The sequence below is a fragment of the Mirounga leonina genome, unplaced genomic scaffold (genome assembly GCF_011800145.1).
Source record: "Mirounga leonina isolate KUSES-001 unplaced genomic scaffold, KU_Mleo_1.0 Mir_126, whole genome shotgun sequence".
In the NCBI taxonomy this organism is placed as follows: Eukaryota; Metazoa; Chordata; class Mammalia; order Carnivora; family Phocidae; genus Mirounga; species Mirounga leonina.
In genome coordinates, this window is record NW_023270314.1 from 4,553,158 (window position 1) to 4,573,018 (window position 19,861).

At 35.2% G+C, this 19,861-nt stretch overlaps 1 protein-coding gene across 2 annotated transcripts in view; it reads right to left on the reverse strand.

Moving 5' to 3' along the window:
* The window catches only part of NAV3 (neuron navigator 3), a 356,416-nt gene that overhangs the window by 91,823 nt on the left and 244,732 nt on the right, over positions 1–19,861 (reverse strand). For both annotated transcript variants that reach the window (XM_035002085.1, XM_035002084.1), the window contains exons 13-14: positions 1,603–1,735; positions 684–954 (exon numbers count right to left, since the gene is read on the reverse strand). In XM_035002085.1, the coding sequence (XP_034857976.1) occupies positions 684–954; positions 1,603–1,735 (404 nt within the window). The remainder of the gene's footprint in view (positions 1–683; positions 955–1,602; positions 1,736–19,861) is intronic.

A 19,861-nucleotide genomic window follows, 5' to 3' on the forward strand; every position in this document is an offset into this window, starting at 1 on the left:
TACTGTCTTATATCTCACAACTCTCTTCCTTTATCAGGACAGCACTTAATCTTATCAAGCTAAGTGCTAGAAAAAGAATTCATTTGAATATCTAGTAAGATGCTTCTATTTAGAGTCCCCTGGTACAACACTACTTAAGTGGCACTATTTAAAATTAGGCACCATTTTAAAAATAGGGAAAGAATCTTAAAAAAAAAGATGGCACAATTTGGCAGAAGTCTTTCACTCTCTTCTTTCATAAAGTATAATTCACAAATGATGTTTCAATTCTCCAGCATTCCAACCCATTACATTAGTGTGATTACTCTTGCCTCTCAGTGGTGGTAGTGAAAATTAGTGGCATACTTAACATAAATATTCCAAACTTTCATAAGGAAGGCAGAAGGAAAGCAATCTTATTTTTATTAAGCAGACTTCTTTTATTTCCACATGAACAGAAATGACTATGGCAGAATAAAGACACTCAATAGCCCCAAATTATAATGGTGCTCTCTGGAGAATGCCTAGATTGTTACATTCATGTGGACTTACATGGTAAAGTGTGTGAAATTTACATGGGAAAGAATACACAGAGAAGAATATGATTTAATTAAAAATAAAGCTATTATTAAAGAGAACAAAGATGGAATGGAAACCATAAATTAAAACACTTTTGCATAACAGCTGTGAAGTGACAAGCCTACCCGGGGTCTTGAGTGCACTCGTTCCAGGTTTCTGTCTAGATGGCGCTCCTCCTTGGGCAGACATGCCCCTCCTCCAGGAACCTGTCTGTGAGATGGACAGGGAGGCTTTCTGCCCTGTCTTCTCGGGGTCTTCAGGAAGTCCGGAGGAAACACCCTTCCACTTGCCAGCGCCATCCCCATGGCTGTCGAAGTCCTCTTCTGTTTTTTTCAGCTCCTCAGTAGTATCCCAAGTCTCGTCTGTTGTAGAACGTTTCTCTGAATCTGTCTTCAGCTATGAGGAAAATATTACAAAGAAACTTTGGGCAGAAAAGTCTATAAAGTGTGAACAGGTCTTGGAATGTACCTTCAGATAACTGGTTAAAAAAAAAAAAGCAGCACTGATTTATATTTGAAAAGAATTCCAAAGACTCCTATTTTTATCTATGTCTTCATTTAAGTTTCATTAATTTTAGCCACATAATTCTCACTTGCACATATTAGAGAATGTCAGAATAAATATGTGCAGAAAACCCCAATTAAATACTATATAGCAGAAGGAATTTTCTATGTCAAATTTAACAAGGGAAAGGAGGACAAGATAAAACTTAATTATCTAATATTCATTCTTGATTTACCATTTCTCAAGAGATGTAGTAATTTATTTCAGAGATCAATATAAAATTAATCAAGAACTATCTAAAATGAGACTATTAAAATAATTTTCAGGGTTAAAAATATCAATGTTATAAAAAGAGATATGGTACAATAAGTCTTTCTGGGTTGGCTTGTAATCAATAGAAAAAAATACACATACACAAGCTGCTTCTGTTTATACAATTATATCAGATTCAGAGGCCGTGCTATATTTTAATCTAAGATAAAATAGTTTGAGGAAAAAACCCGGGAGAAGCACTGGAGAAAGAAAGCAGGCAATTCTCACCTGGGTGCTCTTCCTGGAGGGGACAGTGATGTTGGAGTAAGAGCTGACGGAGGACGTGGTGTTCAGGTCGTCGGTGCTGATGTTATCAAGGGTGTCACTGAGACCACTACTCACAGAGCTGCTGTCATCCCAGCTAAAGGCAAGACACACAGCATCAATGAACCAAACACAGGATGCACAAGACAAGTCGCCTATATTTCCATGTAACATTTATCATGTATTGGGAAGATAATCCTCATTTTTTTACTCTCATGATGAAAAACTATTGACTTTCCATTTTAGGAAAATCATACTAAATAAGAATTGAATGCAGGCCTGAGGATAACCTTATCTGATATTTGCAAAGAATCAGTGTCTAGTGCAGGTCTAGGCTCCAGGGGAGTATCTATAAAATGAATGAAAACACTGCTACAGATACTGCATGGTATCAGGAAAGAATAAAACCACCAATGACTCCCCCCCCCCCCCCCCCCCGGATAAAGCAACATAGCATATAAGAATTCATTCTTCGTTCTGAAAGTTAAATAAAAAACAAAACAAAACCAACAGCTGTTCTTTAGTTAGGAATCAGAAAGTCATTCCTCGTTCTTTCTCCTACCTTAGTAGCTACTAATGATTCACCAACTCTTGAACTTTGAGTTTCATTTCTATTGTATCATCACTCCTGCCATACCTCACAGTTTCTGGCCTGGACAATAAAGAATAACCTCTTATTTGGCCTTCCTGACTTTAGTCTTTCTCAGTACAACTTTATTGCTAAATTTGGGTCAGTGATGAAAATGATCAAAAATTCACATCGGGCCATCTCACTTCACTTCTTCAGAGACTTCTCTTTATCAGAGCCATAGATTCCAAAATAGAATTCACCTGCCTCACAGGATGAACAAGGCAATCCACCGGGGCATAAGAAAAAATATTTGAAATTCTGAATATACTTGTTTTTAATCTAAAGAAGAAAAAATAAAATAGGCTATATTAATATTCATGTACAGGCTAATGTGTGCACTCTCATTTAGTCAATGTGTCAGATGATGCAGAAGTAACATAGGATAAGCAGGGTAACTTGAATGAGAATGGCAGCTCCACAGTTCAAAGGGGTGGGACACAGTTCTCTCATTTACTGGCTGGTTCTCAGTCTATTGTGAGGTACTGCTGCTTACCTGTGCTCTGTTAAACAAATTCATGCACATGGGATACATGTATTAGATACAGACAAAAGTTAAGTTTCATGAAATGGATAAGTGCCATTAAAAACCTAGTGCAAACAATCCATACATTAAGAGAATATCCTTAATGAAAGCATAAGCAAACCACAGAGGAAGAGTGGTGAACTGATAGTTTGCCTACTCTGGTATGTGTGCTTTATGAGTTGTATCATAAATTCAAAATAATAGTGATATGCTGAGATCACATATGAAACCAATAAGAAATGCAATTATCAAGAAGAAAATAAAATTTGAATTTATAGCAAATAGTGTTAATAATGATCCCTCCCTAGCTGTATATTTTGTTTGTAATATTAGCTACTGATAGCATAGTCCAATTAAAAGTGGGCAGAAGATGTGAAGAGACATTTCTCCAAAGAAGACATGCTGATGGCCAACAAAGACATAAAAAGATGCTCATCATCACTTATCATCAGGGAAATGCATATCAAAACTACAATGAGATATCACCTCATACCTGTTAGAATGGCTAAAATCAACAACACAAGAAACAACAAGTTTTGACAAGGATGTGGAGAAAAAGGAACCCTCGTGCACTGTTGGTGGGAATGCAAACTGGTGCAGCCACTCTGGAAAACAGTATGGAGGTTCCTCAAAGAGTTAAAAATAGAGCTACCCTACGCCAAGTAAAGTAAGTCAGAGAAAGACAAATACCGTATGTGGACTTTAAGAGACAAAACAAATGAGCAAAGGGGGAAAAGAGAGAGAGATTAGAGACAGACAAACCATGAAACAGACTTTTAACTATAGAGAGCAAACTGATGGTTATCAGAGGGGAGGTGGATAGGGGTACGCATGAAACAGGTGATGAGGAGTAACAAGGACACTTGTGATGAGCAGCAGGTGATGTATGGAAGTGTTGAATCATGTACTGTACACCTGAAACTAATGTACCACTGTATGTTAACTAACTGGAATTAAAATTAAAACTTCAAAAAACCGTAATTTTCCTCAAATTTTAAAATCAAGCATTATTTCTCTCTTCTCCCTCTGGATTCCAAAATCTTCCTCCTAATACTGAAACTGCTTTTAGAAAGGTCAATAAATCCATGAATTGATTTATGCTGTATTGTCGCATTTATCACCTGTTATATCCATTTTTTGTGCCTTTCTATATCCTCGATCATCATCTGGATTACCTGAAGTCAGGGGTTGTATTTGATGTATCTTTATAATCCTAGCATATACCATGGTGTCTACTGCTAAATAGATGACTAGTAGGTGTTTGTTAAATAATGAAACAATTTTACTTTTGAAAATGCTGCTTCTATCCAGTAATGTTAAGTTAAATTGAATCCAATAATAAATGTAGACTTTGAGAAAAATTTGTTCAATATATTTATTTGCTAAACAAACTTAAAGGGACAAATTTTGATTGATGACATTATTTTCCTAATCTATCCTGTGATTTTTGACTTTCATCTTTGATTCTGTGGATACCAGAATTCTCCCTGGCTAGGATGCAATTAATCTTGTTTATTATGGGACACTTCAGTTGAAAAAGATTCATAAAAATAGGGTTTTTTACCGAAAAAAAAAAAAAAGATAATTTACTCACATAACTCTGAGGTCTCAAGCCTCATCAATATATTTTCTTCATCCTTTCATTTTTAATTTCATTAAGATGTGTTAAGAATTCTTGATGATATTCTTTATAAAAGGGCAACTCTTTTTCTCCTCCAAGTTACAGATCTGTCACTCTGCTAAATTTTTCTCAACAATCTAGGACAGCTCAGTACATTACAAATCTGTGGATCTTATCCACATAGATTGCATTTACACATTGGATTGTTTCCAGTTTTTAAATACTATGAATAAAACTGTTAAGAACATTCTCATATATTCTACTTATGTGACATTTTAGAACAGGCAAAACAACAGATATGTAGGATGATCAGCGATGGCCAGTGGTCAGAAGTATGCCAAGATTTGTAGTGGCCATACATGACTTGATACTTATATCGAAACTCAGAACTGTAAGGAAAAAATTATTACTCTTAAAAACCAAAAATGTAGCCAGTTAGCCTGTTGGCAAATTACAATTTAGGTATACACTAGATAACTAACTATTCCAAGAATAGAATGATTTTTTGGCATACCTTTTATGGTGTGTATTTAAATGTTCAATAACTCAATGGGGCTAGGGATCTATTTTATTTATCTGGTTGTGCATTTGAAGCTGGGACCTCCATATGCACCTCTGGATTCAAGCAGAAGTAGACCTGCTTGAAAACAAATGTATTATATATTCAACGTCTTCTTTTTCTTCCTGCTTTTTATAATAAAGAATTCTGAAATATTAACTAAATTATTATTATTATTATTAGAGAGAGAGAGAGCAGGGGAAAGGGAAAGAGACTCTTAAGCAAACTCCATGCCCAGCACAGAGCCCAACACGGGGCTCAATCTCACAACCCTGAGATCATGACCCGAGCTGAAATCAAGAGTCAGATGCCCAACCAACAGTTAAAATAAGTTTGCAGATTTAAAACTAATTCCAGAGGAAAAGGCTAGTTTTCAACACAGTCCTATTTTTGGTGTAGTAGCAGTTCATGTAACAGGTACTCAGCCAGGCTCTACAATAATAGTTCATATTGCCAGGTCAACTCTCCTACTTCTACATGAACAAGTAAAACAGAGGTTTTCTTTCAATAAATAATTCCTGTACTTCAGGCATTCAATAGTAACCTCAATCTCAATTTGATAGCTCATTAAATATTCCATTAATGAAATAAATGAACATGCATATTACTACCGATTCCTCTAGAAGTAGTTTTCCAACCCTAATTCAATTCCAATTACGAGAATGTTGTGTAAAAAGTTCTGGATAAGTTCATTCTTTCTAAGGGAATAGTAGACAACATTTGCATAACAAAATGAAAGCACCACTTTAAAAATTATCCTATTCCAGGATAGCTTTGTTTTGTATTTCCATTATTTATGGCAATTTAAATAATACACATAAGGAGATACAGATAGCTTTAAATATATATATTTAGATACAATGACATCTGCAATAATAATTTTAAAAATATGAAAAATCAGCTGTCTAGACTTTGTGCTTTGGCACCAATATGTTAAATCAATTAATTTCTCTCAAAACTAAACACAAAACCACTTAGACTTATGCCATTTTTTTTTTTTTTTAATCATCAAACACAATGCACTACCTGTCAAATTTGAGCATTGCAACTACTGAAGTATAAATTCTGTATTACTTCAGGGTCATTGGCAGAAAGCAATGTAGTGTATTTCAGCAAAGATTTATTCAGCATTTTCCTGGAAAAATATTTTATTATCAAGAAAAAAAGAGCAAATCATTAAAAGAGACTTCTGTATTGGAAAAACCTAAGTATATAACAACACCAACATGTTAAAAACAATTTTATAATTTTATGTTGAAAATATTCTTTTGGGGAGCCTGGGTGGCTCAATTTGTTAAGTGTCTAACCTTGATTGTGGCTCAGGTCATGAGGAATGTATGTATTCTCCTCAAATTATAAAATATATATGGTTTTTAATTGCAGGATTTTTTTTTTTTTTTAGTTTTAGCTTATACCTTCAAAAGTGTTTTTCTTTTCTTTTTTTTTATTTTTTTAAATTTTTTTTTTAAGATTTTATTTATTTGCGAGAGAGAGAATGAGAGACAGAGAGCATGAGAGGGAGGAGGGTCAGAGGGAGAAGCAGACTCCCTGCTGAGCAGGGAGCCTGATGCGGGACTCGATCCCAGGACTCCGGGATCATGACCTGAGCCGAAGGCAGTTGCTTAACCAACTGAGCCGCCCAGGTGCCCCAGTGTTTTTCTTTTCTTTTCTTTTTTTTTTTTTTTTAAAGATTTCATCCATTTATTTGTCAGAGAGAGAGAGCACAAGCAGGGGGAGCGGGAGGCAGAGGGAGAAGCAGGCTTCCCCCCGCTGAGCAAGGAACCCAATGTGGGACTTGATCCTAGGACTCTGGGACCATGCCCTGAGCTGAAGGCAGACGCTTAACTGACTGAGCCATCCAGGCTGTCTCACCTTCAAAGGTGTTTCATCCTGCCAGTGTTCATTAACTATGCAATATAGTAGAGTTTGAGTAGCAGGTTTAGAATCCAATTGAAATGTCCTTTTCTCTATGAATCCTCTCATGAAATCCAAAGAAACTAATTCTTCCACGTCTGTGTTTACTACTAGCACGCTTCCATTGTACTGCAGTTTATCGGCTCACAAAGCTATGTTAGCCACAGGATCATGGTTGAGGGCAAAGCGAGTGGCTTGTCTCCGGGAGTCCCGTGCCCAGGTTGGCATCTGGCCCATGACAGGTTCTCCACATTTGCGAAATAAATCAAGAAATGATCTAGTCTTACATAGTCACAATCTATAGCCTTCATCTGATTCATTCACTCATCCCAACCCTTAAATGGACAAATAATTTTGAATTGTAGTAAAAAAATCCATGGGAAAAAGTGAGAGAAAAACCAGTGAGAGGGAGCTGCTAAGTTTGGGTGAAGAAAGAACCATCTCTTTGAGGAGGTAATTTTAAATAAGCATTATGCAGACAAGCGAAGGGTGAAGAGAGGCCATCTGTGAAAGTGGTGGAGGAGAGAGCATTAAAGGAAGAGGAAACAAGTGTCAAGACCCGGAAGCAACAAAGGTCAAGGTACAGCAGGCAAGAGGAAATGTGGAAGTTCTGAGATTGCAAAAGTAGGCAGGGCTAGCCCCTGAGGGAATCTTACAGACAATGTGGAGAAATTTGACTTCCTTAGAGGCACAATAAAAACTCATCCAATTGTTTTAAGTGGTAAAATGACATGAGGATATATATTTTAAAAAGTATTTTAGCATTATGAATGTATTGGAGGTAAGGAAGAGTGGAAGCAGGAAGCTCAATGAGGAAGCTATTGTGACATTCTTGTTTCTGACCAGGGGATACACTTAAATTAAAAGAAGGCACTTTCAAGATATATTCGGAGGTAGAAATGGTAGGATTTGCTCTTGGTTGGTGTGACATAATAATAAATATATATTTGGTCTCTTTCTTGGATTCCTGAGACAGAGCTCCTAAAACTTTTATAATTTCTTGAGTGATAAGGGTACTAAGATCATCTCTTGTTCTAATATTTGGTCTTCAACCCCAGTACCTAACATAGGGCTCCTAAATCTCTTGGAATTTCCTGAGTGATAGGAGCATCTTTTGTTCTAATGAGGGAACTCTTGATTGGCTCCAGATAGCCCACTCATTTTTTTTTACCCCAATTCATAATCATTTGCACATTTAAGTGTTAGAATGAGTGAATGAATTACAGTTCAGGCCTTACTTTGTGACCATATAAGACTAGATCATTTATCAATTTATCCCACACCTCTATCCTCTGGGATGGGAGAGAGGCAGAAGATTCAGTTAATAATGCATCATGCCTATGTGATGAAGCTTCCATAAAAATCCATAAATTACAAGGTTTGGAGAGCTTCCAGGATGGTGAACACATGGAGGTGTTGGTAGCCTGGTGCGCCTGGGAGAGGGCATGGAAGTTCTATGCTCCTTCTCTATATTTTGCCCTATGTACCTCCACAATGGGCTGTTCAGATGATGTTCAGTATCTTTTATCATATTCTTTATAATAAATCAGTAAATGTAAATAGGTGCTACCCTGAGTTTTGTGAGGCATTTTAGCAAATTATCAAATGTGGAGGGAGTCATGGGAATGCCCAATTTATAGCCGGTAAGTCAGAAATACAGGAGGCTTAGACTTGCAATTGGTATCTGAAGTACGGGAAGTCTTATGGGACTGAGCCCTTAACTTATGGGATCTGATGCTCAACTCCAGGTAGTCAGTGACAGAAATGGGTTGAATTAAATTGTAGGACAGGCAGCTGGGGTGAGAGAATTGGTTGCTGTGGGAAAAGCCCCAAACATTTGGTGTCAGAAGCATTCCACGAGTAGAGATTTTTTTAGTTTTCTTTTAGTTGGAATGTGTAAAAGAGGAAAAAAAAAAAAGACTTGAGATCTCTTGCATTCTTTCCACTGTCAATAGAGGCATGAATGCATTTTTGGAAAAGTAAAGAATTCATCGATAGGATTCAAAACATAATTTTAATCCCAAAGTCAGTTTGCACTTAGTAACATTAGTTTCACATACCAAGGGAAACTGTTAGGAGTTTACTGTATCATAATTTAAGTGTATAACTCTCGATAAACTGGCAATTCATGTAAACATAAAGTTAAAATCTTTCCATTTTCATTATTTTTAGTATGCACAAAATGCTATGTATTTATCCATGAACCATTTATAGAGACTACATTAATACCATGTGAGTTTTGGGTAAGGAGAGCAATCAATAAACTCCATGCACTGAACTTTTCATTCCCTTTTCTTTTCTCTAGAAAACAAATAATGAAGATTTATTCTATTATAGCATCAGATAAAGTAAGATAAATGAAAAATGAAAAGCCCTTGTTCTTTATAAAAGAAAGCCCTAGGTAGATTCGGTTAAATGTGATGAAGGATGTTAGCGTGAAATGAATTTATGCAGTCAGGCAGATTTTTATGTTTTAATGATATCTGAGGCAGATAAGAAACATCTATTTTTGTTTTTATTATAATATGAGCTGAAATCACAAGAGATAAAATGATCTTACTTAAAATTAAATTACTTTGCTGAAACACATTACTATAACAATGCTTATTGTAATTTTGCTAGCTTCTTCCAGTGTTCATTTTCATGATGCTGTTATATGGTTGGAATAGGTACAAGTTTATTTAAAAGTTTCTGTTAGTGATAAGCTGAGAATATAACATATGACATGAAAGTTAACTCAAGGATTCATTAAGGTCCATCGGCATCCTTAAATATCTTATATTAATTTAAAAGCTAATATGTGCTCATTGTGGAAAACTAGGCAGTCCATACATATATAAAAGAGACAGAGAAATCATCTGCAATCTCACCCAGAAGTGATCACCATTAACATTTTGATGATTTCTGTCCATTCATTTTCTGGATGCATTATATGAACAGATACCAACTTACCCGGTTGAGACCTTGCTGATTATGTGTCCGTTACTCATTATTCACTTATTTTTTATGATATTGTCATGATTTTTAATGTCCTTAAAATCTTTCTGACATAATGATATCACACGAGTTATTATATATTTAGCCATTTCTGTTTTAGGAAATATGAAATACTTTATAATTTTCTTACTCTTCTAAGTAATACCGCAATGAATACCTTTGTACATTTCTGTTTACATAAAAGGTTACATTCAAGATTATTTTCCCAGCATAAATTCCTAGAAAGAGAATTAGTGATTCAGAGGATATAAACATTTGAAATACTGCAGATGCAGCCTAACAGCTGAAGAACACATCATTTTCTATTCTTGCCAGTCATGCAACAGTGCTAAACCTACCAAATCCTAGGTAGTTTCAGGTAACTTGGTTTTCTTCAGTAATTTGAAAATTGCTCAATCTACGTTGATTAAATTGTGAGATTAAATTTTCTATAGGTTTATTGGCTATTTTTATACCCATAAATTGCCTATGTCCTTTGTGTATTTTTTAACAGTTTAACTCATTTTTATTAGATTTATATATACATAAATTGTTTCAAATATTTTTCCCTTCTATTTCTTGGCTTTTACTTTTATTAGTGATAATTTATTCATCATTTTTTTTACTTTTTTGGATATTTTAATATATAAGTTTCAAAAATATTTTAGCCAACTCCATGAATCTTGGTTCTATAATATCTTCTCCCAAGAAATTTTGCATATATAATTTGATTTCTCTTCCTTTCCCTTCTCTGATATTCCATTTTTGTGGTAAGGTGAGAAACTCTGATAACTATTTCTTTCTACTTATTATTATGGTTCATTTATCAATTCTTAATATATGAGACATACCAGGGTATTTTTTAATGATTATCAAATACATTCCACTGACCTATTTATTGATTTCTTTAGTAATACAATGCTGCTTTAACTTTTATAATGATGTTCAGAGGTTTTTAAGGCAGACTACAACTTAAAAATATGTATTTAACTAAGAATTCAAGCCTTTTAAAAACCTTCTCAAAATTACAGAAATTAGTTATTATTCTAAAAAATTATTACCATGCATAGTTATACCCAGTAGTGTATGAAACAGTTATTGAATGGTTTCATTGTGGCAGATATTGAGAATATAGAAATCAGTATGATAGTATAAGGATGTGACTTTTGCTTTACTGTGGAAAATGTGTAATTCTTCCTTTTGAGAACTCAGACTATTTTTTCGATATCTGAACATTTAGCTACAGGCATTTTACTTAATAAATAGCAATCATAGCTATTAATCCTCAGCTAAATTGTCTCCCCTTTCAAAAACCTTCTTTATCACTTGAAATATTTTTGGCATTAGCTATTTCTTTCAGAAGAATAGAAGCACCCAAATTACTATAATTTCAAGGTTGCATGAAAAGAGAAACATTATGTAGAAATAAAAGAGCTTAGATAAAGCTCAACAACTTAGCTACAGACCTAACTGTGAACAAGGTTGAAAATGCAAATCTGTTCTGTGTTATCTTGCTTGAAAGAGCCTACATCAAGGTAACAAGAATTCACCAAAATATTTTTAAGAGAAAAATATTATTAACAATAAAGAAATATTTTTGCTCTGAGATATCTAAAATAGGTAATATAAAAACATCCCTGATTCCTCCATCTTAAAACATTGGGAACACTGCCTTGGTAAAGAACATTCCTTAAAAAAGTCACTCTAGTGAGTGAAGATCTCTGGAAGGGGGTGAAAGACAGTTCATATTTAGAGAGATATTTGCCAGGAAATTCACATCGCAGCAACTGAAAAAAAACAGATGGCAGCAGTAACAATGAAAACTTGCAGCAGATCCTGTCTGGCACACTTTCAAAATGGTCATTTATATTTCCTATTGCAAACAGCTAACTGCTGTCTCCTTATATTGTATGCATGGATATAGAAGAAAAAAAATGCAATAATGACACTTGAATTGCCTTACCAGGGAACGGAGTAAACTTGAAAGCAAGGCTGAGGTGACGACAAGCCCTTGGCCAGGTGTCTTAGTTCCCTGAGATTTCCCAGGCATCAACCCATTGCTGATGCTTTGCCTAAACTCTCTCCAGGTCTGAAATGTTGCCAGTGCCTCCCAGGCTACTGTCATATTTCCCACACATTTTCTCTGTGTTTTTGAGCCCTGCTTAGTAACTTTCATTTGATGTCTGCTTCCTTCCAGAAGATTTCAGTCCAGTGGTTTTTGTTGCTAATCCTGGACCATAACATCTGATCGGATTTATTTGTGTTCCTTCCAGCAGGAGGTGAGGATTCAGAAAAGGTGATGCTCAAAAGATGAAGAAGTGGTGGGTCAACAGATCATCTGTCACCCAGGCAAGCAAAGTGGAGTCAGGGCATACCCAAGAAGAAAGTCAGGTAGAAAAGAAGCAAGCCAGAGAGAGGTCGCTGAGTCCTAGCACAGTCCAGAATTAGCAGATTTATAGGAGTTGAAAAGGTTCAAAACATAAACAGGAGAGAAGATGTGATATCCAGATGTGACTTAAGAAAAAAAAAAAAGACTTTGACAACTGGAGCAATCTTTCATCTCAAAAAGGGAGCATTTCTATCACTAGAGCAGAAAATCAACTTCCCAGGATTTGGTGAAGGCAAACAGAAGGGTCTGACAGAGAGAATGATGTAAAGATGGGAAGAAAAACAACTCCTCCTTTCCTGGTAGTCTGTGACACAGGTTGTGATGTTATTCCTTGTTCTTCTCGAAGGAGGAGAACCAGGTTTTGTTCTATAAGCATGGGGGAAGTCGGATCATTGGTTGGGGCACATCCTATGTGGTGCCAATTCATAGAATTGATCTTGAGAATTTTACGTCTTTTCTAGTGAATTTAATACCAGCTTCTGTTAGCTTCAGGAATAAGACAGATGAAATACTCCTCTCAGGCCCAAATGAGTTAAAATGTTAGGATCAACACTGAATTTTATCAGTAGGGTTTATTCCAATCTTCTCCATCTCCTATTTTTCATATGGGTTCCTTCTAGGGCTGCCTATAGCTTACACAGCAAGTGTCTTTATATGGTTCCATGGGAGCATGGCTTTGAAAGTAGCGTAGTCTAGATTTCAGCTACACAGTCATTCAGCCATGTGTACTTGAGTAGTATACAACCTGTACAATCCTGCATGACCATCCTGGGTACTACCATGGAAGCGCCTGCCCAATACAAAAACCTGGAGTTCTCCATCTTGCAAAACCTTAATCTATATCCAATTGGTCATCAAGCTCAATCTGATTTGTATTCCTCCCATTTGTACCTCTTTATCCCCACTGCCACTGTCTTAACTAATGATTTCATCACTTCCCAGTAGCCTACTGCCATCTCATATTTGCTATGTTGGCTTCAGGTCTGGGTTTCCAATGTATCCTCCAAAGAACCAGAATAAATTACTTAGCATGGTTGGTAAAACTTAGCAAAGACACTTTAAAATCCATGGTTTAGCCTAGTTCCCCATTGTTTCCTTGCCTATAGTCATGTTGAGCTACTTTGCACAGAGTATTCTCTCAGGTTGATGAATTCACGCATTCATTAATGCATTTCTCTACACTACATTCTTTCCAGACTGTTATGTGTCCCCAGTTAAATTGTCTTCTTTCCCAAAAACCATCTTCAAATGACCTTCCCCTATATTCTGAGAGTGTCCAGTTCACATATTTATAATTTTCATTATAGCACTTTCTTACCAAATTAATATTGCTAATTTTATTTATCCATATTTTTCATTGGGATGTGATCTGCTTGAAGGTAGTTATGGACAGATTTTTGATTACATGAAACATTTTGTAAATATATATATACACAAAAGCCCTTGTTTATATTAATAATAGGTTTATACAAGATTGGGGGATTTCATTCTCAGGAAGCTAAACAATTAGAATCCCTCTAATCCCTGCTTATCTTTTAGACAAAGTTTCTGAAAATAAAATACTTTGTTAATTTTTTCTTCAAATCTTAACACATGAAAGACTGGTTTGAGTCCAGTGAGAATTCCAATGAGACAAAAGGTACAGATTTTGCCATTCCTAAGCCAAAGTCTTTCCACTGATCTTCCTTTCTTTATCATACCCCCTTCCTAGGTGGTCTCATTCAATCTCATTACAACATACTGCAAAATCTTGAGTTCAGCCCTATATGAAGTATCTAAGTTTTACTGAGTGGCTAAAATACATGAAAGAAAACTGTCTAATACTAGAATCACCACTTGACTCACGCAACAGAAGGAAGACAAGCAGAAATGACGACTAAATGAACTACAAATATAACTCTCCCATCTGTGCTCACTCTAGAGGATGTGCTCTTTGAGGGGAGTGCTGAAATGAACACCAGGAATACTTCATTTATGTTTATAAACCACATTCATTCATGTTCTTTCTCTCTCTTACCCTTACTCTTCCATCAAGATTTGAGTTTGAATTGATTGAGGAAGTTTACAGAAGGCACTTCCAACAACTGAATTACCTTCTTATGAAGCCGTTATCACTTGCAAGACTCTCGGGAACTGATGTCTCATACAGTGTGCAAGGTATTGACAATGTAAATGCATAGCATGAACACTTTGCCATCATATCAATTATGCTATCATATCAAGAAATATTTTCTAATACCTTTGATATGCAAGGCACTAAAGGCGTTATATGCTTCTGCTTTATAATCTGGCAATTAAAAACTTTAACTTTTTCTTCAATCTTGGTCATATTCTTGAGTTTTTTTAAGAATATAATAGGACACATTTATAATTATGTACTTACAAAGTGTTATAATTATGACTTCAAAGAATTAAATACTTTAGGATGTTCATAATGATATGGCAAGATTAATGTAGTCCTCAAAGTTTAAATATGCAATTTGCAATCATCTCAGTAATTATCGCAGTTTATCAGGTACAAATTTTTGATTTGGGAATTATTTTCTTCTCATTAAAATGTTATAATATTACATCCACTGAATCATTTCAACTAAAAATAAACACTCCATTACTTAACAACCTGGACATAATGTTAAACATAAGCATTTGAAATTAGTATTTTCTAGAATTACTTTTGGGATCAAGGACAAGCCAGCTTCATTGCTGCATGTTAGAAGGAAATTCTCAGCTGACTCAAGACTTCACAATTATCTCTTTGGTGTTCTTTTTTTTTTTTTTTTTGAAGATTTTATTTATTTATTTGAGAGAGAGAGAATGAGAGATAGAGAGCACGAGAGGGAAGAGCGTCAGAGGGAGAAGCAGACTCCCTGCTGAGCAGGGAGCCCGATGTGGGACTCGATCCCGGGACTTGAGGATCATGACCTGAGCCGAAGGCAGTTGCTTAACCAACTGAGCCACCCAGGCGCCCTCTCTTTGGTGTTTTTAATAAACTCTTCAATGAAGGGAGACAGAATGAACGTCTAATCCTCTGTATTCAAACTGGTACTTTAGAACTTCTTAAAAAATAAAATAGGAATAAAATGATTATTATTTTTAAGACACATGTTAGTAAACAACCTTTCTTTGAATATGCTCTAGAATTAATATATCTCCTAATATGAAAGTAAAGATGATTTCGGGTAGGGAATGTTTACTGGGAAAGAAAAAGTTTGTCTATTTTTCCATTTAATACTCTGCTGTCCTTTTGTTTTGTTTTTGTTAATTCCTAGAGTCCTTTTGTTTTGACAAACTGAAGCACAGAGTTCATGGCCTCTAATCCCTACAGCTTTTCCACTGACCTGCAAATCTTTACACTATAGTGATGTATGTTTTATTTCCAGATATATATCAGGATTTGTTGTATTACTTCCATCACAACTTCATATACTATTAGATTTTGAGTACTTTAGATTTCCTAATCAAAGCTTAAAATGACCCTTCTGTTCTTTTATTCCATTCTTGATTTATTGAGCACCTTCTATATTCCAGGCTCAGTACTAATTGCAGGTTATAAAAGGGTAAACAAAAATTGGATTTTGTCCTCAATACGCATATAGGATGGAGAAAAAGATAGATACATAGACCTCTGTACCTGAGAATCTGAATTTTAGCTTATTTTCAGTCAAACAACAGAAGAATAAGAATGCATCATATAAAACCTATATCTGAATTTGCTTGTTCTCACAAAAAACTAACAGATTTGGGGCGCCTGGGTGGCTCAGTTGGTTAAGCGACTGCCTTCGGCTCAGGTCATGATCCTGGAGTCCCGGGATCGAGTCCCGCATCGGGCTCCCTGCTCGGCAGGGAGTCTGCTTCTCCCTCTGACCCTCCTCCCTCTCATGCTCTCTGTCTCTCATTCTCTCTCTCTCAAATAAGTAAATAAAATCTTAAAAAAAAAAAAAAAAAACTAACAGATTTAACCACAGAAAGAAAATGTTATTCAATGTATGATATTCATTATTTATTGTTAAATAATTTCTTCTTTCATTTATTCATTCCTCCTTCAAGGATCTGCTAGGTGCTTCCTCAGCCTATAAAGAGGAACAGAACAAAATCCAGCCACCTAGAATGTGACCAAATGAAAATTATTGCAGGAAGTAGACATGATTGGACAAGTTTCTCTGGGGGATTTGACCAACTAACCAGCTAATATTTAATCAATATGTGAAAGTCAAATACACACCTTCTGTGTGCTATGTAGCAAGGAGAAAAAAAAAAATGTCTGCATGTCCTTAGAGAGAAATAGCCTTAGAATTTGGTTTAAGGCCTGAGTGAATATGGATCAAACAGTTTGAAAATAATGAACACTTTTAAAGGGTGAGTTTCCTTTTTGTGTTAGAAAAATACCATCATACCAACATGAGCACATGTTCAAAGGTGTATTTATTTTATATACTACAATGCTCCTTCAATATAAGCCAACTATTTCCTATGGGGCTGACCTCTCCCTGCCTTCTCAATTCCCAATTTACACAGGTTCCAATTTGCAATGTTACTTAAAATAGCCTTGAACCTGAATGTGAAATTTCCATGAATTCAGGAAAGCCTGCAAAAATCTAGGCTATGTGGAATTTGTGTCCTGGTTTATCTTGTGCATTATTGAATTCCTAATGCTTTGTATACAGTAGTTTGAATATTTGCTGGAAAAATAATGAAGGAATGCTGAAGGCTAAAAAATATTAGGAAAATTAAAGTAGTACCATTTTCTTTCTTACTATCATGACTGCTCTTTAACTTTGCATGAGAGCTATTTTGAGAAGGGACTAAGCATGATAGTACTTCTTTATATGATGCCTAGGTTTAAAACGAAAAGTCAGAAAGGAATAAAAGGAGAAACTGAACAAGAAATGTAGCCCATTAACAGATGAATTACTGGCTATACTATGATTAATACATTGTTTTAACTTAACATTTATTTTGAGTTAAGTTTTTGGTCAATTGAACCTGCTGAGGGATTTATCATGGGATCAATTGCTGAATTATTAATTTCCAAAGTTTAAAAATTGTCAGCATTTATCAAAGAACAATTTATTTTAGCAAGAAAGGGCCAATAATGCACCTCTAAAGAACCCATCAGAATCATCTTCTAAAGCCAACTTTAAGTTTATAAAACTAAGGTTTTAGCTTCAAAGAGCCTTTAAAAATGTCAAAACATCAATAAGAGCCAGTAGATATTATTTCTATGATCTTTATCACTTCAAGTACATATCCTCAGCAGAGTCTTCTTAATTAACTAGGTTAGTAAATCAGTTGTATTTTAAAAAGGAATTTTTAAATGTAAACTACACACTTTTCAATTATATTATGCCATTTTCCAATATAATAGTCACTTGAGTAAAAACCCAAATCTCTTCAGATATATTCACACACACACACACACACACACACACACACACACGGCAGAAATAGCTCAGACACATTGCAAGATACTATTCATCTTTCACTTTTATTGTTAGAGTTTGGAAGTGAAAAATGGATCCCCTGAAAAGACTTAGGTAGTTTTACATCTTTTTAACTTTTATCTCTAAAATCAATGACTTTTAGAAACATGAAAGCAACTATTATAGGATCTTCTTCATCATTTTAAAGATAGGTCATAAAGACAGTTGTATGATGGGTCAACCATAGCAGTTTGTTTTAGAGAAAATTTAAAAACATACATGGTTTTTACCTAATTTTAACAAGAACATACAAAGGAAATACCCAGGGTAACTCTATAATAAAGTTCACAGTATACTGACAACAAAGCTCTATTCAATGTCAATGATATCATGATCATTGGGAAAATACCTCCAAAAGCTCATTCATCATATACTTCATATTAATCTAACAGTTTGGAATCATTTAAGACACAATTCCTATAGTGAGATTTAACAGACATCTTTAAGCAATGTGGTTAATGTTAGTAGCAGAGACTTTAATTTCAGACAAGCTTAAATTAGAATCTTGGATAAATTTTTTAACACCTGTGAATTTTCCATTGCTTAATATAATACCATCCACATTCATTTGCAGAAGTATGGTTTAAGAACACTTACAAAATAATTCAACTTTCAGATTATTTTTTGGATAGTCCTGTATACAAAGTAAAGTAGCCATCACTTGATGCAAGGCATAGTGGAGATACAAGAGAAGGAGAAACCTATGTAATGATTCTAATTTTGCAAAAACGGTGATAGAGGTGAATTAATAAAACAAGTAAACAAAATCATGTAAAGGTCAGGCAGTGCAGACTAGAAGGAGAGAGCTTATACCAGAGTTTGAGAGATGGATAATTTTAAATCTTTTTTTTAACATTTTATTTTTGGGGCACCTGGGTGGCTCAGTTGGTTAAGTGTCCACTCTTGATTTCGGCTCAGGTCGTGATCTCAGGGTCATGAGATTGAGCCCCAAGTCAGGCTCTGCTCTGGGTGGGGAGCCTGCTTAAGATTCTCTCCCTCTGTCCTTCCCCCAACTGTCACCAAAAAAAAAAAAAAAAGAGAGAGAGAGAGATTTTATTTTTAAGTAATCTCTACACCTAATGTGGGGTTTGAACTCACAACCCTGAGTTCAAAGGTTGTATACTCTACTGACTGGGCCAGCCAGGTGCCCCAGAGATGGGTAATTTTGAATAGATATAGAAGGGAGAGCAAAGGCATAGAAGGATTGAAGATACCAGCCCAGTTGGAAATCAAGACATAAGCTGAAAAAGAATAAAAGATGAGGTTGAATAGATACACTGGAGCATTTGGGATCTGAAATTACTTTTTATTAGATGACATAGATGTAGCGGCTAGGGAAGAACAGTCAAGTAGGACAGATATATACTGGGGATCACAGGTATCAACCTACATATGGTAAGGAGGGAGAAGGGAACCAACTTCCCATGACACCCAATATCTCATCATAACTTCAGAGTCATGATTTCCACTCTTACCTCTGTTACTAACTGGTGCATTCACCCTAGATATTGAATTTAGATGAAAAAATTCATAATGCGAATCCTAAAAACCTTCATCCAAGCTAATAAAATAACTGAAATGGAGTTTATTTCATCTCAAAAAAAAGGGAAGGAAACCAGATAAAGAAAACCTTTGGAAATACACTGTATCTTCGAAAAAAAACAAAAAACAAAAAACCTAAGTATTTAGAGGACTTATGGACTATTTTTTGACAAATCAGAAACACCAGTATGCCTTGGTTCTTTTCATATATTAAGATGAAGTTTAATATGTTTATATGTTCATCTGAATGTTTTATTATAATTATGACCTCACCGTATGACTTACCATTTGTCTTTCTTGTTTGTTTCACCTGTATTAGCTTTATTTCTACTAGAAACCTCAGAGGGAAGAAATTTGAGCTTATAAATGGGTTGAGTTCTATAAAGTTGTATTTGGGGGGGTGTTAGGGAACAATATAAGCTGGTTGACTAAATAACAAATATAAATTACCTTCCCTGCCGTATCTGCAGAGTACAGTGCACAAACGTCTCTATTATGCTGATGTCAAAAAGTATAGAGGATGGAGTCCATTCATAATCCCAAATTCTAAAAGATCAACAAGCAGTTATTAACCACGAACTACATAGT